General features: G+C 42.9%; 2 protein-coding genes and 1 pseudogene across 2 annotated transcripts; all 3 read right to left on the reverse strand.

Annotated features, from left to right (window-relative positions):
* Positions 1-13,052, reverse strand: part of LOC122135703 — a 33,307-nt pseudogene extending 20,255 nt beyond the window's left edge.
* A 2,198-nt stretch (positions 13,053-15,250) lies between these two features.
* LOC122135649 (P3 protein-like) lies at positions 15,251-17,391 on the reverse strand. Its single transcript, XM_042715831.1, is given in 2 exon segments — positions 15,251-16,581; positions 16,584-17,391. Coding segments are annotated over 2 exon segments (1,362 nt in total). The 5' UTR covers positions 16,957-17,391; the 3' UTR covers positions 15,251-15,592.
* Positions 17,392-19,022: 1,631 nt separating this feature from the next.
* LOC109074943 (charged multivesicular body protein 1a-like) lies at positions 19,023-21,634 on the reverse strand. Its single transcript, XM_042715837.1, has 7 exons — positions 21,475-21,634; positions 21,214-21,233; positions 21,050-21,127; positions 19,964-20,110; positions 19,748-19,876; positions 19,462-19,655; positions 19,023-19,335 (listed from the first exon to the last, which is right to left on the reverse strand). The coding sequence occupies exons 1-7, from the start codon at positions 21,479-21,481 to the stop codon at positions 19,314-19,316; spliced, it is 597 nt and encodes a 198-aa protein (XP_042571771.1). The 5' UTR covers positions 21,482-21,634; the 3' UTR covers positions 19,023-19,313.
* Positions 21,635-21,969: the final 335 nt, after the last annotated feature.

Below are 21,969 nucleotides of genomic sequence, written 5' to 3' on the forward strand. Positions count from 1 at the left end.
TTAAGAGTCGGGGAACACGGTGGTCACATCAGTGCAACTGCTTACAAAATTTAGTCACGCCGGCAGAAAAACTGTTCACAAAATGAGATCATTTGGTCGCAGCCTGGAGCCCTGCAGTATGTGACATACTCTCTGTTTAATGTTCAGTAACACATGTTCTGTGTTTGTGTCTGTCTGTGTGATCAGATCCTCAATGTTTTCCAGCAAAACTCTCGCTGACAGCAGCCCGACCGGAACCCCCATCTGCTCTGATCGCCTCCGAAGCTCATCCTCTGATCAACATTAATACACAAACACACACACACACATTAAGATAAGCAGACAGAAAAAAAAAAAAAAAAAAAAAAAACACGTTCCAAAAACATTTTTATTCCACATTATTAAACTTTCACAATTCATGAGAACTGAAGAGGCCAGTAGACGTGTCTCACCCAGAACAGACGTCTGGATGCCGGTGTTGTGCTCCAGCCCTTCATATCCATCACAGCTGATGCTTCTAATTTTACGATGTGACTGTGAATTACAGAATAAAGGTCATCAATGTAGGATCTGTAAACATCACCTGTTATGCCAATTATGATTTGTTAAATTTCACTTATTAAAATCACATGTCTTGTGTGTGGACTTTTAAGTTACTTCCTGTCTGGTGCTTCATTTCATAGGCTGCATTCCAGTTCGTTTTTTATGTCCTTCCCTCCCTAACTTAACGAGTACTCGTTACTGGCAGAACCATTGCAATAGGCTGAACTGGAAAACCTTTAGCCCCTGATCACTTAGAATCCACTATGGAGTTGACTTATTTAATTAGTTTTTCCTTACAAGATAGTTTGATGCAGCATTCTATACGTTTATAAGTATGCTTGGGTTTTTTTACACAATAAAAAAAATTGTATATGATATAGTTGTTTGTGATGGGGATAAATTATATGCGATCTGCGGTGTCATCACAATCATGCTGCATTGTGGTATATAGGGCAGCATGAAGTGTACATATGAAGTAGACTCGCTCACTCGGTCAAATCAAGGGGTCGAGGGTCTGTCCATGTAAACTTCCCTCGTTCACGTCACGAAATGGAACGCTCTTCAAAACGGTGCTTAGGGAAGTTCACAAGTGTGTCTAAATGAAGTGGATAGCAACCCCAGTCAGTTTGTCAGTCCCACCAGAATTTAACTTTTTTATTTGAAACAATTAATGACTTTTGCTTACTTAATTTGGCTTGTGTCCAGCAGCTGTTATATAGTAGTTATCTCAGGCATCGTTAGCTATTTGTGTTGATATGCTGCAGATATATAAAAATATATCTAAGTTACGACCTATGCTCTCAATGTCAAATGTAGAAACATTAATTAATGCATTCATGACCTCAAGGTTAGATTATTGTAATGCTTTATTGGGTGGTTGCTCTGCACGCTTAATAAACAAACTCCTGCTGGTCCAAAATGCAGCAGCTAGAGTTCTTACTAGAACCAGGAAGTGCGACCCCATTTGCCCGGTTCTGTCAACACTGCAAATGGCTCGAATGCATTTTAAAATCTTGCCAATTACTTATAAAGCCCTGAATGGTTTAGCTCCTCGATACTTCAGCAATACTTAAGCAAGATCAGAACTGGAACACATCGCTCACAGGTCACTGCTGCTCAGCTTTTTGTCTCCCAGCCAGTGAGTAGTCTTTCTGGGGACAGTTATTGATTCTGCCCGCAGCATGTAGTACATCGGAATGCTCCCTGACTGTTCAGCACCAAGCGGCGGCATTCAAACTGGGGACTTCATGTCTCCTCAGGGCATTCCAAAGAATACTCGGTCTCACTGTACACTTCCTCTGGGTCTGCTTCACATGCGGCCCCTCCAGTATTCACTCAAAGCCCATGTTTTCATCTCAGGGTAACCCACCACTGCATCAGAGCTGTGACCTCTTGGAAAATTTCTCACCTGTTTCAATCAGGTGTCCCGTTAGGCCTGACCTCCAGAGGGAAGGTGGTCACGACAGATGCCTCCAACTTGGGTTGGGAAAGCTCTGTACAAGGACAGACCGGCATTCAGCTCTTTGTCAAAAATGGAGCAATGCTTACACATCAAAAGCCTCAAGGTAATAGCATTTTTCTAGCCCTAAAAACCTTCCTGCTGGCATTAAGTGGGGCACCACATCCTGGTGCATTCTGACAACATGACGATGGTAGCGTTTATCAATCACCAAGGTGGTCTCCGGTCATCCTCCCTTCACAGGTTGGCTCAACGTCTCCTTTTACGGGCCCAATGCAAACTCAGAGGTGGACAACTTTTACTGCTTAATTTAGTTTTCGAAACAGCGAGATGCCCTGGCCCACAATTGGCCCAGTGCTTGCCTGTATGCCTTGCCCCCAATGGCCCTACTTCCTCAGGACATCAGATGGGTTAGGGAAGCCAGACGCTCGGTCCTCTTGGTGGCCCTACTCTGGAGGAATCAGATGTGGCTCACCTAGTTGTTTCAGATGCTATGAATGACAGAGATGAGATAATTCCTTACATTTATATAGCGCTTTTCTAGGCACTCAAAGCGCTTTACATAGTCAGGGGGTATCTCCTCATCCACCACCAGTGTGCAGCATCCACCTGGATGATGCGACGGCAGCCATAGTGCGCCAGAACGCCCACCACACACCAGCTTACTGGGGGAGATAGGGGATAGAGAAAAATTCTCAGTCCGGTTCCTGTACACCTTGCCGCTTGGTCCTCAACTAGCTGAGAGGCTCTCACTCACGGTGCCATGTGATGGTCTGGACTGGACATCTTCGGTGGATGGTTCGATGCTCTTCCACCTCCTGGCAGACAGCGATGGCTCCTTCCTGTCGAGGGAAGCCGGCAGAGAGTCTCCCATTCCCTGCTCCTTCCCAATCATGGGGGACAGCAGCAGGCTCCGGCCTCCTGGCCAACGGCACCAACTCCTCTGCTCCCTCTCAAATGGCAGCCACCCCTCCTCAACCCAGGAGCCCGGCAGTGAGCCCTCCGGCCCACCTCATCTTACATCATTCCAGCAACACCGACTCGAGCAGCCACTGGCTGTCTCCGCTCATTCATGCTGCCCGATCTCCTCAGCACCACAATCCTCCACCGGTCTTGCTCCACTCCCACGGTTCTCGGCCCCGCCCCACTCATTACAGTCAGTCTTCTCTGACTGGTGTGCAGTGTGGAACGAAGACCCAGCCTCTTGCAACTTGTCCTACATGTTAACTTTTCTACAAGAGCTGCTGGATAAGGAGCACACCCCTTCCACACTCAAAGTATATGCGGCAGCCATCACGGTGAATCATACTCTCGTGGCTGGCCAGTTCATCGGGAGAAACAACTTAGTCATTAAGTTTCTGAGGGGAGCTCGAGATTGAATTCGCCTCACCCTCAAACTGTGCCAACTTGGGATTTAACTATAGTCCTCAGGGCCCTACGGGGCCCTCCCTTTGAGCCACTCCTGGCCCTGATGCTTAAGACCGCCCTCCTTCTGGCTTTAGTGTCAGTCAAGTGAGTGGGTGACCTGCAAGCACTGTCAGTCAGTGCTTCCTGTCTTGAGTTTGGGCCTAATGACTGTAGAATCATCCTCAAACCAAGACACAGCTATGTGCCGAAAGTGTTCTCCAGTCCATTCAGAGCACAAGCCTTCACCCTTCTAGCACTCACCAATTCAGAAGGTGAGCAGGGTCCTAATTAGTGGTCGACCAATAATTTTTTCCTTGAGGCCGATGTTTTTCAAAACCGATTGTGACACCATATCATGCATTTATGCTTCCTCTTTAAGACAAGCCACTCAGATGTAAAGCCTGCTCCTGACAGTAAAATGACCAATTGTCATTCACTTTCTAATGTAATGCTACATGTGCCTACATACAATAACACTCACCTCACAAATTACCAAAAACCCTGCAACTGGCTCTTACTCAGCATGATTCCAGCACCATGACACAAAGCAAGAGTGAAAAAGAAGTGGTTTGAAGATCATTACAAAGAAATTTTGGATCCATGGCCAGGCAACTCTCTGGATCTCAATCCCATAGAGAACCTGTGGTCAGTCCTCAAAAGGCGAGTGGCAAGCAGAAGTTGTCATCAACTCCGAGAACTAATAAGGCAAGAATGGATCACCATCAGTCAGGATTTGACTCAGAAGCTAATATCCAGCACGCCAGAGTGAATTGCAGAGGTTATGAAGGACAAGGTTCAGCACTGTAAATACTGACTCACTATATTTTTTGGAAACACTTTATTTTGATAGTCCACTTTAGACATTAAACTACATATAAATAACTTTGTAACTACTTGTCAACCAGCAGTCATTACAGTATTAGTAGACGGTCTGCTTAATATCTACTAACATTTTATTTTGATGGTCGCTCAACAGAAGTTCTACTGACTATAAGTAACTTTGCAAGTACAGCAACTTATTCTACTAACCCAAACGCCGGTTTCACACTGCAAGCATGAGCAGCGCATAATTTTTTTCGACGTGCATGTTAATCAATAAGTGCATTCACACCGGCAGCAGGAGCAGCGCATAAGCGTCAAGCTGGAGCATCATGTAAGCAGCACTGCAGCAATGGTTTCAGCGCCAAGTCTATTTTTGCTGCACCGCTCACACTCAATTAAAATCACAGCACACTTTTGAATGACAAAATAAACATGATTTCACACAAAACGTGCTAAAAATGCACAGAATAAGCATGTCTAGTGTGTTTTAACATTAATTGGAATATGTCAGGAAAGAAAATGAAGAATCAAAAGTATGTATAGAAGATTTACCCATTTTAACTTGTTTTTCATTTTTAAATGCCTTAAGCAAATTGAAACAAAACATTTTATCAAACTCACAATGAACAATTCATCTTGCTCAGGATCTTAAGTTACAATTAAGTATATACATAAGAAAATCGTCATTCATACATTATTGACAGCTATAGTAAATAATGTATTCTGTAAATATTGCACACGTGTTCACTTACGACTGACGTGACAAACTTACGCCTTTTATTTATTTTGAGTTCCACAGTTACAGAAACGGAGCTATAGACACAATAAATGACATCTTCAACCTTTCTTAAAAAAAAATTAAATAAATAAATAAATTAAAAAAATTAAAAAGTACAAGATTTTGTATGCATATTGCATAGTTGCTTAGAGTCAGTTGTTTTGCAATGAAACATGCCAAAATGTGCGGTCAATTTTTTGGCCATGCTGTTATACAAAGAAATTATGAACACATGCAAAAACTAGAGGACCAATGAAATATGAATAACCTATGTTGCAGTCAATGTGCTAATGGTGCCAATTTAGTGATTTTATCACTAGATTTAGTGACTTCCAAAATAAAAATCAATTTATTGGAGAAACTTTATCTACATTCCGAGACTCTTCCATGACATTATAAAGGTGAGTTCACTGATCTATATAAATATAAATATATATCAGTGAACTCACACTCAACTGAAAGCAATTGGCAACACCGGTCAGTTTTATTTTATTTTTTATTTTTATTTTTTCATATTTTGATGGTTTAAGTGAAATGTGGGGTCAGGAAAAAAAATAAAAAAAAATAAAAAATCCATGCATTACTTTTGGCCACTGTTGTGTTTGGTGGGGTTAGTGCCACAATATGTAAGACCCCGTCATCACCGGTGCATTGCTGCATTTTTCCAATTTTTCAGCCAAAGAATGTAATTGCTACTTTAATTTCTACAGTTAGAGCACTGACTTGTAGAGTGGAAGAGGTTATTAAATTTCTTTGTCAGTTACAAAAACAAACTGACTATCTTGACAATCAAGTTTGTATCATTTGATCAACTCCATATCTTCATATAACTACAATATGTCCAATCTTCATTGGGAAGTGTTTGTCTCCTTTTTGCTGCCATCTTGTTACTCCTAACTAGGTTAGATGACCTCTCCAGCTCTCTTAAATAATTTAGAAGCGGAGACCTAGGCTTAACACTTACAAACCTTTATGAATCACTCTTATTCTTAAGTCTAGGAATACGAGTAAAATGTCCTATAGGTGTGAGGCCCACTCCACCACCAGAGAAAAGATCTGGGAAACATCTGTGTAATCTGATAAACGCCTCAGAAGCAGTTTTACATGGGTTCTAGTCAAGTCATGTCAAGTCACCTTTATTTATATAGCGCTTTAAACAAAAATGATTGCGTCAAAGCAACTGAACAACATTAATTAGGAAAATTAATTCTAATAAAATAGACATTCTAATAAATGTCTATTTGACATTTGACAGGAAACATCTTAGAGACATATTGCAGATGAGCAAGCACTCATAAACCTACATCCTGCATATGCAGACATCAGATAGACATCTTGGAGATGTACATGTGCGATTAGAGTGTTTACTGTTAGGTGCTGGGGCCACCTTCTGTAGAACTTAATGGCACTGGTGCTGGTGTCCTCAAACGTTAGTCTGGAGCCCTACAATGTTTCTCGAAGTCAGAAAAGTCATAACAGTGTTAGAAGAATGTTGTCTGTGGTATATTTTTTCACTGCAAAAAATTAAGAAATGACGGAAATATAACAGCAAATTTTGAGGCTGCAAAGATCAGAAAAAAGTTCTGTGAAATCCTGGAGGGACTGTATAGTAGTACAATTAGTAGTAGTAATATCTTTTAATAATAATTACTATTAGTATTATCTATTTTTTTTACAGAAACCCTGAATGACCAACAATAGCTTAAGTGTCATACTAGTCTTAACTCAGTTAAAAGAACACGTATGCATTCATGGTGCAATCATATATAAATATGATGTTGGTGATGTGTTTATTGAACAATGTTTTTCCTGGTCTCCAAATCAGTGGCGTTTGTTTTGATATCAGCTTTAATGGAATTCTGCACCGAATTTGAATGCTTCTCACAAGGATCCACAGAGATGTTATTGATTCTGTGGCGAATTAGACTGCTTTCTTCACTGTATCTCCCAGCGCTGTGTATAACGGTGTCGCGTGTTCGAGATCAGCCCGTTTTGCGGAGTTTGCTTGATTTTGCGATAAATTCAGTGATTGAAAAATCCTGGAAGGACTGACTATCCTAACAATAAACAACTCACTAAGGATTAATGAGCTGCTGGGTTCATGAATATTAATCACGTTGTCAGCGTTCGCTCACACTGATTTGCTGAAATCAAAACAGGCACGGTAATAGATAAGCACCAGCCAATGAGATTGCGCTTGCGCAGCTCAGCCCACTACAGGAGAAACCGGCATCAGTGTTGCCAAGTCCCCGATTTTCACGCGGAATTGGGCTACTTTAACACTGTTGCCGCGTGTTGTTTTTCATGTCCACGGGGAACCCCTTCGAAACGCGATTGGGCTAGTTTTGAGTAGCAGTTGGGCGGGTTTTGTTGTGACAACCTGGCAACCCTGACTGACATATCTTTTTCTTGTTCTTAAAAACTGAATAATTCTAAATTAACTCTTATATTTTGACAGGAAAATACAACAAAGAATATGGTTTACATGTAGTGCGTCGAGTCAGTGTGGTAAGTAAGACTCTCGCTCTCTCTTTGCATGTGTGAGAAACAGCGCTATCAGCAAAGCGACGGCGAGTCACGCTCCTTCACACTAGAGTTTACGGTGCGCTGGGCATCCATTGAGATGAACTGAAACAGCACAGATCGCTTGACGGAGAGCGCTCAGTGTTCAGCGAGTGAAAATATATCTGTGCTAAACTTGTAATTAGCCTCTAACACACACACACACTGGCAAGTAAAATCTAAGAATTTATTAGCCAATGGGCTAACGATAGACATTATTTAGTCTCCCAGAGTAAGATTTAGTCGCATATGTGAGTGATTTACTTGCAATGTAGAGGGTTGGAGTGTTATGTTATGTAATCCTCAGCCCTTGGGTCTCATTATTGGCTCATGCTTCCAGGAGCCGGTGCTCCAGTGCTGGGTTTGGAGAGTAGCTTCATTCTGTACGTGCTTACAGCACGGCACTATTGGATGAGCTCCCCATAAGCGTCAGCAATGCAACAGGAGAGACTGATTGAAAGGGACGCTCCGGTTACTAATGTAACCTCAGTTCCCTGAGATAAGGGAACGGGCGTTGCGTAGCCTTCCATGCTATAAGGCTGCATGCGAATCAAAGACACTTCAGTCGAAACATTCTGACAAAATGGCACTCAAAGCTAACTAATATAGCAATTACACGAACGTGAACAAATCAGGCTTCGGTATCAGGAGTTTCCCCATGAGCGTTAGCGACGCAACACTCATACCCTTCTCTCAGGGAACCAAAGTTACATTAATAACCAGAGCGTTTTCTTGTTGATTACTCCTTGTGTAGTTATACCCCAGTGCTTCCTGTTTTCTTTGTCGAGTCTTATTCTGTTAAATGAACTCACTGCACATGGATCCTACTCTCCCTCTTCTCTGAGCTCACCATCGTTACAAAAGACTTGACCAAGTGGATCCAGCAGTGAGGCTCCTGTGTCTCGGTCACGGAGATCTTGCCTTGAGGACTATGTAAGAGACTTTACTGATGTGGCTCATCTGACCAAAATGGAGGTTTCCCTTATCTGATCCTCTCAGCTTGACTGTGCTGCTATGGCCAGCAATATTCTGTGTGTGCCACACACACTTCTCCTGAGGTGGTTTTGTTCACTCCTGAACCCTCTTCCTGTCCTGTCACAGCCAATGAGGCCATCAATGAACTCTCTGTAACCACTGTTGGTTCTGTTGCTACCTCTTCTGTGTTTCTGCCAGAACCACCACAGTTTCAAGCTCCGCTGTGGTCTCCAGTACCATTGGCTCCACCTTAGTGGTCCTTAGCTCTATCAGCTCTGCCCTGGTAGTCTGTTACTCTGCTGCTTGCGTCCTGTCTCCCTGCTCTGTCTGAAGTGTGTGTGTGTGTGTGTGTAAACTGGAATGCAGAGTTGATCAGTGAGCTCCTCACTATCCTTGCTGAAGCTGAGACTGTACACCAGCTTAGCTTACCATCATAATGTAACTTGTCTTTACAGGATCTTTACAGGATGTGTGTGAACACAAGCACAGATTCCAGAAAATCACTGGCAGTGTGAAGGAACCAAAATCAAACGGTCCTGGGATATAACACAGGACACATTATCCATGTATTTTCTGGAATACGTGTATGACGAGGCTAAAGTGTTCAGAAACCTCATCCTATTGAGGCAATAAGTGCAGAACAGGGTATAAATGTGACCGCATTTAGTGCAATAAGTGCTGCTGGTCAATATGTACCGCCCTGTTCATCTCTCCCAGGAAGATGCTCAATAAACAAGTTATGAACAACGCTCCTGCAGAGTTAGTGGCTGAAGTATCTGATTCTTCAGTAGCTGAGTATTTATGTGAAAATTGGCCCACATCTTGTTTTTGGATGGTCACCACTTCCATAAGACACTGTGAGTGGCCACACTTACTCAACACTGTAAACTTTACAGTGCGTAATACTTTTTTTTCAGATTGTATTTGTTGACATTGAAGTAAATTATATTAGACAGCTAGATTAGATTACCTAGAGAACAAGAGAAATGCAAAGAAGAAATATAAAAGCTTTGTGTGTGTGTGTGTGTGTGTGTGTGTGTGTGTGTGTGTGTGTGTGTGTCCTGGTTTAAGTCAGTGGTTTTCAAAGCTGTCCTGGGCTATGTTCAGACTACAGGCAAATTGGATTTTTTTCTCAAATCAGATCTTTTCAGGCAGACCGTCTGCACTATAAATTGCAAGTGATCTAATCAGATTTGTACGTCTAGACGTAAACAACCTATCTGCATGGGTTGCATTGGCAATGATGCCAGTATTTTTTGTTATAAAGGACTGCGGAATAAAGTTGTTCGAGATCTGAGAGTAGCCAAATAAAGTTATTATCTTCACCAACTGAACGAGGCAAAAGGAAACAGCAAAATGATTTGGAAAAATGTTTATAGTCTTCTACAGGAGGAGATAAATTCTCCAGGAGATCTCAAGATCAAAGTTCAAGAAAAATTTATTCTAGATGATTATTTCATCGCTACTGTTTTAACTTTTTTTTTCATTAATTCTGTTAATGAACTGGGGGGGGGGTTAAAAATGGAAAGAAATATTCTACCGTCTGATGTTGATAGCCAAGGTTTTAACCTAGCCATTACTAACGAAACACAGGTTAACAAAGTTATCAGCTCATTAAGAAATACTAAATGCAGGGATGTTCAGCAATTTGACACTAAGTTTCTCAAAACTCATAAAGATACTTTAGCTCCTGTTATCTCTCACCTAGTTAATTTATCATTAGAACAGTGTTTTTCCTGCTGCATGGAAGCAAGCCATTGTTTCTCCTATTTTTAAATCTTGGGATCATTTTGAGGTAAGCAACTACAGACCAATCAGCATATTACCAGTAGTCTCAGAGGTTACAGAAAAGGTAGTTTTTGAAAAACTGACATCTTATCTTAACACAGCTAGGGTTGGTTTACACTGTATGCAATTTGGTTTCAGAGTAAATCGTTCTACTGAAACAGCTACTTTACATTCAACAGAGCAAATAATATCTAAACTTGACAAAGGTGGAACAGTTGGTGATATATTTTTAGATTTGTGCAAAGCCTTCTACACAGCTTATCACAACGTTCTTCTCTCTAAATGATCTAAGTTCCTATTGTCATCTGGGGCTTTAGCATGGATCTCCTCATATTTATCAAATAGACAGCAATGTGTAAAAATTAAAGGGGTTCACTCCAATTACTTAAACTGTATAACGGGCGTACCCCAAGGATCAATATTAGGCTCTTTATTATTTAGTTTATACATTAACGATCTTCCGCAGTATTGCAAAGGGATACAAGTGCAAATGTGTGCTGATAATATTTATTTTCACACATGTGAGAACAGCAGAGTTAGCAGCTGAAAAGTTAAATGTTGCTATAGGAAGTATTACACAGTGGTTAGAGCAATCGCGTCTTAACTTGAACATTGGTAAAACAAAAGGGCATGATGTACTTTTCTAAAATGAATGTTCTTCCAGTGCAGATATTTTTATAAATGGTGAAAAGATTTTCTTTAAATTAGACGATGTCTACCCACTGATGTAGCCAAGACTTATGCATGCTACAACCTTTCTCATTGGTCATGCTGTCTGACATGTTGGGGTCAAGCAGGAGAAACTGTTATTAAACCTTTAAAATCTCTTTATAAACAGGCTCTGATGGGATGTGTATATGTATTACTGTATTGTATGCGTTTGGTGTTTTGTTCTTATGTTTATTTGTGATTATGATTACCTGCCAAGGGACCGCGGATGAAAACTAGCTATTCGCTAAATTCGGTACAATGCATGAAATGGAAATATTTATGTTAAAATTGTACATGGTTCCTTTTCAAATAAATTTTAATAATAATAATAATAATAATAAATGACATAGGCGTATGGTCCGTGTAACGCTTCACAAAATGACGCTTCGTCATTTTTTTTTTCAGTCACTTCATAAATGAGTAATTGCCATTTTCTCTCCTTTTTTCAGTTCACTAAATTGTGACTTAAGAAAAGATAATTTGAATAAAAATCTAAATAATTTTCTATTTTTCCATTTTTTTTTATCTTACAATTTGCGCTGTACCATTAGCGCGGGGGTGTGCCGCAGACTGTTTCACAAACGTTTAACGTGGCTTAATGTATGCTACTAAAACAGTGACACAGAATATGGAAGCAAATTAAGCTAAATTGCATGTTAAGTGTCAGAATATGAATGCAACACGCCAAGTTTCACGTGAAGCAATTTCCTCCCATAGAAAACTATCCCATACACATACGCATAGCTAACCACCGGAGACTTAGGCCAAAGATTTATTCATAAACATCAGCCACTACATTTGATTATAAATGTTTATAAATATTTGCATATAGGTTTTTTCAGCAGGCTACAACATTATCACGAATTATGTAACTCGGCGGCAGCTGATGCCACGTCCAAAGGCCCGCAAGTCTGTGTAAACTGGCAGCTGAGCATAACAGATTACTGTAGGCTATAATATTTTTCAAATGTAGCTTTTATGGTTTGAATTTGATTGAATTGAATGCCTTTATTGTCATTGTAATTTTCTGCAAACAACGAAATTAATAAATAAAATGGTTTAGATTTTATTTATTCAAATGATGATTTCTGAAGTCACAATTTAGCAAAAGTAAAATTGAAAAAGGGAAAGAAAATGGCAATTGTTAATTTATGAAGTAAAAATTGAATTGTGAAGCGTTACAATGACCGCGTACCCTCCATATGTTGTTTGAATCAGATTTGAAAAAAAAAAAAAAAAAAAAAAAAAATCAGATTTCATTTTTATTTTCTTCACTGTTCAGAATTTCAAAAACCCATCTGGATAACTGGGAAAAATCTTATTTTTGCTGACAGTCTGAACTAGGCCCTGATCCCCATCACTGCACATTTTGTATGTGTTTCTTATCAGACACACACACTTCAGGTCTTGCAGTCTCTACTGAGGTGTGTTTGATGTGCAGTGCTGGGTGTGTCTTCAGCTGCTTCTGGAAAGATGCATTTATATATTAACACTGCCATTACAAAAGTAAGAGCTGCCCCGGAAATCAGTTCCCACTATAGTCTTTACTGACTGACTGAGCTGCTGCTGTGTGGGTGTCGTCTCAGACTCACTGTGATCTCCAGCAGCAGCTCTGAGGTGTTCTGGTGTCTCATCAGCAGCTTCACACATGACTCCTGTAGATGCTGCTCGGCCTCGTCATCTGCGGCTCTCTTCACCGCTCTGCGCGCTACACAAACACGAGACATGAGTGTCATAACGAGCATAAGAAGCGGCTGATGGTGTAAGTCTTACCGAGCAGAGCTGTGATGGTGGCGGCGCGCGCTGAATGTTCTCCGTCTGGTGTCGCGCGCAACATGCTGCGATCATTTCAATCGATCCCGTGTGGAATTACACTACACAGATAAAACACACCAGCGCACACATGACCCTCATCTCCCGCGCCGCGCGCTACACAGCGGAGTTATCACTGGTTGTGAGAGAACTGAAAGCAACCTATCGCCAGCAACAGGCTTTTACTGCGCGCGCTTTCATTGGTTCGGAGAGAACGCGCAGCAACCAATCGTCACGGGCGCCTCTGTTATCAGCCAATCAAAGACTGAGCGTCAACCCAATCACAGAACTGCTACACTTCTCTGAGCCACACCCCAATATTTTAATGATTACCAGGAACTAGACGCAATTATTCATCTGCGCCCTGAATTTGTGGCGAGTTTTAAAGCCTCTCCGTGCAAGCACCGATCACCTCACATTATGTACAATAATCATCTACATGTTTGTGTTGTATCAGTAATAATATTTGTGTAATATAGTTTCTTGTCCATAATGGTAAATCAGGCAATAATGATGTGCATAATACATTTAACGAGATTATTAACATGATAAAAATGTTTAGTTCAAATCCAGTTCTTATGCATGTATTTATTAATGTTACCCTAGTGACGTGTAATGTAATACTGCAATATAGCTTTTGTTTATCTAGGATAATGTTCTTATTAACATAAACAACTAAAACAAACTGTGTTTTCTGTTCCTGTGAAGTTTCACACGGATTAAACGTTTCCTGTTGATCATTAAAATAACTCATATTCAGCAGAGGAGCACTGTGCGACTAATGTTGAATATGTGGATATGAAAACTTGAGAGCATTTCAAAGGTTTGCCATGTGTTACAACAAATGCATTCATTAGGAACAAATTTCATTTTTTTTTTTTTGCTGATGCACTGATGGAGAAATACAATCAATACAATAAACAATGCATCAACACATCGATCCCTGAACTGTAGACGAGCAGAAGAGAGAGCAGAGACCACTAGAGCAAAGATCACGCTCATGCACAGCTTAAAGGGATATTTCCCCTGAAAATCAATATTCTGTCATCATCTCTCATCTTAATACTATTATGATTTTCTTTCTTCTGTGGGACACGTGTAAAGAATGTTGTTTCTACCTAAAGTCATTGGGCTCCACAGCTTCAAGCTGCAACAAGCATATCTAAAGGTAACCAGAGTAAAGGACTCCAAACTCCAGGGGTTCGAAATTAAATCATATGAGTTTAGACTGAGACAAAGATGAGTAAATGATGACAGTAAACTATTCCTTCAACAGAAGATGTTAGTCATGATGGTGAACAAGCTGAACTCACTGAAATAAGACAGGACAAGCTCTTAAGCCAAGATTCTCACAGCCATAGTTAACACCTGAGAGAACAGAGGGCTGGGTGACAGTTTAAGTGGGTCCATTGCATATTACAGTATAATTCAAAATGAACACAAGTTCAGTGCATGACACAACAGCACGAGCAAATGTGCTTAACCTCTGAGAAGAAGCCAACCAATAAACACCCACAAACCAACATCAATATTTGCCTTTTTAGTTGCTGAAAAAAAAAACTTTTCAGATCAGGGGACAGATTTATGAAAAAGTAAGAAGCTAAATTCCTTAAGATGAATTAAGATGTTTGTAAGAATTTAAGTGCAATTCTTGAAAATTTCTGAAAAAGTTCTTAAATGTTTTGTTAAGAACATTTTATTTAATTTTTTTAAGTTTAATCTTTAGAAAAAAAAATATTGTAAGAAAAAGATAAGTACATTCTTAAGAAATTATTTTGAAATGCAAAATATTGGTAACACTTTACTTACACAGCCTTGATGTATCATGCATTATAAAAGTAGTTTTAATGCATTAATTATGCCTTTTAATACACCTTATGATGCATTGTACAATCTCATGAATAACTGTAACCACAGTTAATACATTATAACACTTATCAATACATTGTAACACTATGCATTTCAAATTCGGTTATAATTATTTACAAGATATAATGTATTACAATGCACATTATGAATATTTACAATGCATTATACCCTTTAATAATCATTTATAATTCATTATACATAGAGGATTTATGTAAAGTGTTACCAAAATATTCCTAAGTTAAAAAAGAAGAAATAGCAGCTAAGAAGAATTTGTAAGAATTTCTTACAAATATTTTGTGACTCCGGCCCCAGTGCTCTTCAGATGAGCTTTGCACTAAAGATAAGCATGTGCCTAGTTAACACAACTGCCCAGAGCACTCAGGATAAGAGTTAACAGCTCACTGCATACTGAAGGTGTTTTGTGAAATTTGAAAAAGGTCGACTTTGATTTGAACTTGCATTGCATTCGACGAGAACACCCGCTGAACTCTGCAGGCATGAATAAATATAAGTCACGGTGCTAGTACTGAAAGACACTTCTTCTGTCTTGTCAAAAAGCATTTAATCACATGTCACCACTGTTTCAGCACATGATTCAATCACATCAACATCATCATCATCATCATCTCCAAACAAGGTACAAACAAAGCATCCGAATTACAAAATAACATATCGCAAAATTACTTAGAAAAATATCTCATATCTTTCGTAAACACTGTCATCTTAATGCACAGGAGTCTGTGTTAATTAAAATCTGATTTAAAAAAGAGGCTGAAACAAACACGGTCACAACGAGCGAAGGCCTTTGGTAGTGAGACAGAAACACTTGAGCGGTCCGCGGATCGTTCTGGCAGTAGTGCTCGGCAGCGATCGGCTGTAGCTGGCCATCAGGTGCCGGTTCCTGAGGCGGGCGGCAGGCACAGGCGTCGCTGGACGATGTGCACCAGCACCAGCAGAAGCATCTCCGACGTGCTGCTCAGGGCCACTATGAAGGGCGCCTGCGAGGCGTAGTCCGCCTCGGTCCGCTGGAACGACAGCTGCATGACGGCCAGCGCCAGGAGACTGTTCTGCACGCCCACCTCGATACTGACGGTCTTCCTCTGAGCCGGCGCCAGCCCCGCCAGCCGCGCCAAGCCAAAGCCCACCAGCAGCCCGAAGACGGGCACGGTCACACCCGCCACCACGATCGGAGGCTGCACGTTGGCGAGGATGGAGGAGCCCATCTGATAGGCCATGAAGATCCCCCCGACGATGAGCACGAAGCTGAAGGGGCGGATGAGGGCGAGCAGGCAGGACGCGGGTGACGCGGCCGGCAGGCGGAGCTTCACCAGCATGCCCAGCGAGATGGGAATGGCGATGAAGAGCAGCGTGCCGAGGATCTTGACGAAGGGCACGTGGAGAGCGGCGTGGACCCCCAGTAGCCGGCCGTACAGCGCTGAGGACAGCGGCATGGCTGCGGCCGCCACCACGGTGGAGATGAGGGTCATGCTGATGGCCAGGGTGACGTCTCCGCCCAGCAGCAGGCTGTAGAGGTACCCCCCGCCTCCGCCCGGGGCCGAGCAGGTGATGACCAGCCCCAGCGACAGCGCCTTGGGAAGGGACACCAGGCAGGACAGCCCGTACGCATAGAGCGGCATTATGAGGAACTGACCCGCTACGCCCAGCAGCAGCGGCACCGGCCTCCTCAGCAGACCCAGCAGAACCTCCACCTCCACCTTACAGCCAAACGCACACTTGTTGATGAAGATGAGCGGCAGCAGCGCGAACAGGACGGGGTTCTCCGAGAAGTGCGCGAGTCCGCTGGACCCGGGGTCATCGCCGCCCGCCGCCACCCTGATGGAGTAATCGCTCCGCTCCTCGATCAGAACCGGCTCGAGTCTCTGTACAGGTCCAGCAGCTGGATGAGCAGCGGAGCCGTGCCCGGCACCCCAGACCGGATGCTGATGACGTAACTGCTCACGGCTCCCGAGCGTCCGCTGTCACTCACGTTGAGGATGGAGATCACGTCCGGGTCCAGAGATCTCACCCGAACCGTCTGTTTGAGGCTCTCGCGACCCTTCCGGCCTCCGGAGCTGCGGTACCGGCTGGAGATGACGATCACTCCGGGCGTGTTCTGGGGAAACTCGAACTCCTGCGAGGAGCCGTCGCCGATGTACAGGTACTGGAGGGGCTTCGGGTTCCGGTCGGGTTCTTCGGGGTCTTCCGCTTGAGCGATTAACAGCAGACAGCTCAACGCGAGCACCGTCTTCATGTCTCCACCAGCCACGACACCGAGAGCTGTCAGTACAATCACCGATTCATCAGAGGCGTTAATACTCGTCCTCGAACTGCTTCAAACACAGCCGCGGTCCGCTAAGAACATCTTTAAATCTGCTCATGACGGCCTGGACTGGAACATCCGGCACGCACGGTTCAGAGACGGTATTTCCGTGTGTGGGGATCAGTGTTTCTCGTCATGCTGGCTCGTGATTCCGGTCTGAGCTGCTCGGGCGGTTACTACGGGCGACTCCCTGAAGAAACACCACAGCAGCAGAGCGGAAACCGGTCTGGAAGGGGGAGGGGTTTAGCAGCGCGGGCGGCGTCTCTGATTGGTCCAAGCAAGAACTCTTCACTGCGTAACTCCAATACAGCGACCTTTAAGTAGGTTTCCATCATTATTCAAGTGTAAATTATTATCCGAACAGTAGCTGAAGCGACACAGTTTCGGGTTTTGGTCACATAATATAAATGTCCTCCGAAATGTGAAAAGATCGGTCTTTGTTTCTGAGCAACATTGCGCCCCCTGCAGGAATAACCACGTGCTTCACGAGACCGGGATAGGAGAGAGGAAGGTAGTCTGGTTAGGGTAGGCGATCGTGGACTAACCTCGCTTATTTTACTTCTCTAATGTTTCCACTTGACTTGTCAATAAAAATGTGTTGAGATACTTCAGTATCAGAATATTACAGAAATACTGTAGAAACCAGTGCATGCATTGTTTGCTGCTCCGCCATTCAGCGACTGCTATTTATATCCTCATGTGTCATGTGTCCTCTCTTATTGTGTCACTTTATCATTATGTTGACATGTTTGTGTTCCACGACACTGGAATGTAGAAGTGGAGCCACCTGTCTAAATGAATCAGCACATTACTACATGATTAATCATTAAAAAAGGCCAATCTCTAAACACATTAGTCAATCAGTCGATACAAAACAAAGGCAGTGCAACTGTACTGTACAACACCCAACACTGATAATAATCAGAAATGTTTCTTGAGCAGCAAATCATCATATTAGAATGATTTCTGAAGATAACGTGACACTGAAGACTGGAGTAATGATGCTGAAAATACAGCTGCGCATCACAGAAATAAATTACACTTTAACACATTCTCGAATAATAAAAAAAAGTCATTAAATTGTTCACATATTTCACAGAATTGATGAATGAAACCTCTGGTGAGCAGGAGAGACTTGTGTAACTGTACAATTTTATTCAATAAAAAGAACAAAAACAAACATCCAATCAAGAAAGATCAGAAAACGTATAACGTGCTTGATTTCACTAAAACACAGTAATGATAATTAAGCATGTGTGTGTAGTGTAAATTATCTCTAAAACATCTAGTTATTTATGACATGATGCATATCCCAAACTGAACAGCGTCTTGATGTGATCATCTCCTAACATCCACTGTATGTCTTCAGCATTACTTTGGTGTAGAAGTGTGATATCTGGTGTTGTTCTGGATGGTATCGACAGAACGGTGATGTTAACAGAGCTTCTGTGTCCATGTGAGCTCAGAACCAGCTGCAGTCAGTGAGGATCCATAAGCAGCGATCTACAGGTTCAGTCCAGAGCCTTATACAGTGATGAACGAGCTGTAAACATCATCATGTCAACTGTTTACTAGGATGCTTGAAAAAACAGGTGCACTGGAACATGCCAAATAAGACGCATCTGAGAAGTGATATCAGAATGATTTTATTTATTTACATGATCAATGCTCACAAGAAACTGATCTAATCCCACACCCGAGCCGATCCGGAGGAAACACAGCAGACTTACAGAAACATGAGGAACATGAGATTCAGTTACACTATGGTGTGTGTGTGTGTGTGTTTAAATATGGGGTGGATTCATACACTCTTGTAATATGATGGAGGCACTGAACGCAAGAAGCACCTTGGTAAGGCATGAGGAACCGAAGCAAACTCAGGAGAAAACCATGCGCAGCTCTGCATTTCACACGCTGTGTAATACACCATGAGCTCTGCTAGCATATGAACAGATCAGTATCTTATCAGCTTTAATACATATGCAAACTTCAGTCGACACCGTGCCAGTAAAAGACAATGAGCAGAGAGCCCTCCTCTGCATCAGAAGCCCTGCGTAGAGTAGAAACGAGCTTCCTGATGCTTCTCGTCCAGAAATAAAGAGGGGAATGACCTGTGCTCTTTTGACAGACACAGTCATGTTTGATGAAATAAAGAGCTGACAAAGAAGAAGGAGAGACAGTACATGTTTTCATCATAAAGTATGGGAGATAATGTGTATTAAATGGACTGGATTATAAAAACCAGCGTCCTCCACGCAGGGAAAGTTTGACTGAATCTCCGAACGCCATCAGTTACGTAAAGCTGCCAACCTGTAACACAACACCAACATCAGTCACTAACACAGAGTACGAGTCGCCAGTGAAACCAGAAGAAACGCACACACTCGACAGCTTCAAAGACATGAAACACTGGGAGTGGTGCCTCTGGAGACGTACCGTCTGGAGAGCTGGTCCTCTTTGTCCTGCGAGCGCACGGACGTCTCTCCCAGTGACGTGGCTCCCGCCGGCAGCTGACTGAGCTGGTCCTCCACCTCCAGGCCACTCTCCTCCGCGATCTGCAGGATCAGATCGTCCACCTGCTCCTGCGGCGTGGTCAGCGTGGTGGCAGAGCTCATGGAGTCCTCCATCACCTGAACAAACACCCAAAACAGACGGCTCTCAGAACAACGGCCTGGGCTCAAACGCTCACGACAAAAAGGATCCAAAGGCTCTCAACACTCACCGAGGTGTGAACGTCCAGATTCTGAACCTGGCTCTCGAACTTGTCCATGACAGCCGACACCTTCTGCAGGTCCATGGAGCTCAGAGCCTTATCCAGAGCTTTGGTCACCTGCGTCATGCTTTTCGTGACTTTTGAAACAGAGCAGGATAAAGGCTGGACTCAGATCAGTGCTTAGAGATGCTGAGAACAGCGATCAGGACACAGTCGTCGCCTCACCCCCTTCATAGTCACGGCTGTCTGGACCTTCGAGGCCACGGCGTCCACACGAGACGCCATGCGCAGCCAGTTCAGACCCTCGTTCTTCTTGCGAATGGCATTCTCTGCGTACACACGCGCACACTCCACGTTCTTCTGCTGGAGAGCCTGGAGAGTTAAACACGCGAATCAGAAGAGGAGATCACAGGACTGCTTTGAAATGAAAAGCTACATGTAGGATATCTAAAGGAAGGATAGGTGACTTCAGAGAGCAGGCAGGACAGCCTATCGTAGCCCTCGGACCGAGGAACATGATTGGACGAATGTTTTATGGTCCCACGCCTTCCACAGATGATTTAGAGAATTTAACTTCGTTGTAAATGTGACCCTGGACCACAAAACCAGACATTGAGATTTCTACATCATCTGAAAGGTGAATAAATAATCTCTCCATTGATGTATGGTTTGTTAGGAGGACAATATTTGTCTGAGATACAACTATTTGAAAATCTGGAATCTGAGGGAGCAAAAAAAATCTAAATATTGAGAAATCATCTTTAAAGTTGTTCAAATGAAGTTCTTAGCAATGCATATTAATAATCAGAAACTTAAGTTTTGATATATTTACAGTAGGAAATTTACAAAATATCTTCATGGAACATGATCTTTACTTAATATCCTAATGATTTTTGGCAAGAAAGAGAAATCGATAATTTTGAGCCATACACTATTTTTTTGGCTATTTCTACAAATATACCTGTGCTACTTATGACTGGTTTTGAGACAAACCTGTGCCTTTACCCATGAGCACCTGTATAAAGATAACAGACACGCCCCTGACTGAGGTTTTCAAGGTAGGGTTGGTGATTTGGTTCAAAAACATTTGTTGTCACGCTGGCTTTAGAAAGTCTCTTCACGTCCCGATGGCTATCTCAGACAGAGCTGACGTCACTCTCGCGACACACCCCGGAGCAGTGACGTCACTCTCGCAGCACACACACCCGGGAGCAGTGACGTCACTCTCGCGGCACACACACCCGGGAGCAGTGACGTCACTCTCGCGGCACACACACCCGGGAGCAGTGACGTCACGCGTCGGCTCTCTACCTTTTTCACTTTGGCTTGCTCGGATTTGGAGTCTTTCTCTGCCTTTTTGGCCAGCCGCTCCAGCTGCTTCGACGTGAACTGGAGAAAAAGACGAGATTCAAAGATCAGACGAGACTGCCATCATTAGTGCATCCATAGAGAGGGAAAGAGAGAGAGATAGTCACCTTCAGCTGGAAGAGTGTGTCTGTGTGAGAGAAACACACAACAATCAATCATTCAGTGTGTGAGACAACACTGTTAACAGTGATAAACGAGTTCAGCTACAGTGTGACACAGAGGTTAACTGTGTGTGTGTGTGTGTGTGTGTGTGTGGTGACACAGCAGATCAGTTCAGAGTTCAGAATAAGATCAGGACTCAGTACAGAAATCTGATCAAACCACATTCCTAATAGAAGTCGGTGAGTGTTTAACACGAGTGTTCCTACCGTCCATGTTGATGTTCACTGCGGTTCTATGAGGTCTGGTGGTTTAATTCGATGTTTTCAGCTCGGTTCGTTTGTTTATGTGTCTCCGCTCGAGCGTTTCTCTCTCTCTTCCGGGTTCGGCTGCTCACCCCGACGTCACCGTGGCGTCACGTGCCGCTTCTTCTTCGGGGTTGAACGGCGGCCTGAGCTCGGATGTGTCACCAGCGCCCTCCTCTGGAGCGGTGCGAGTATCTATTACTTTCTCTACTCATAGCACATTTAAGTACTCTGTGCTTTACTAATTGTCCTGTCATTCATAATCTTTCAGTTTCGTTCATCAAGTCCTTTCTCTCTGCTTCATATTTTCTGCATTTAACTAGTAGCAATATAATACCTGACAGTATAGTCACAAGAGTCATTCTGATGCTTTCCTGTGATGTGAAGTGTACTGGTGAGATGAGCCTGTCCCACTCTCAGCGCGGTCTCTTCTGTGAGTGTGAAGCCTATGAGAGCGCG

Source organism: Cyprinus carpio, chromosome A25, assembly GCF_018340385.1.
Source record: "Cyprinus carpio isolate SPL01 chromosome A25, ASM1834038v1, whole genome shotgun sequence".
Taxonomy (NCBI): Eukaryota; Metazoa; Chordata; class Actinopteri; order Cypriniformes; family Cyprinidae; genus Cyprinus; species Cyprinus carpio.

Bases quoted from the DNA above. Each gene is read 5' to 3' on its own strand.
- LOC109074943 (XM_042715837.1), bottom strand. The intron at 19,877-19,963 runs GTGAGGCGACGA...TCTGTTTCAAAA, and splicing joins CAGCCGTGACTATGAAGGGG to GTCACGAAAAGCATGACGCA. The intron at 19,656-19,747 runs GTGAGTGTTGAG...GTGTTTGTTCAG, and splicing joins ATCTGGACGTTCACACCTCG to GTGATGGAGGACTCCATGAG.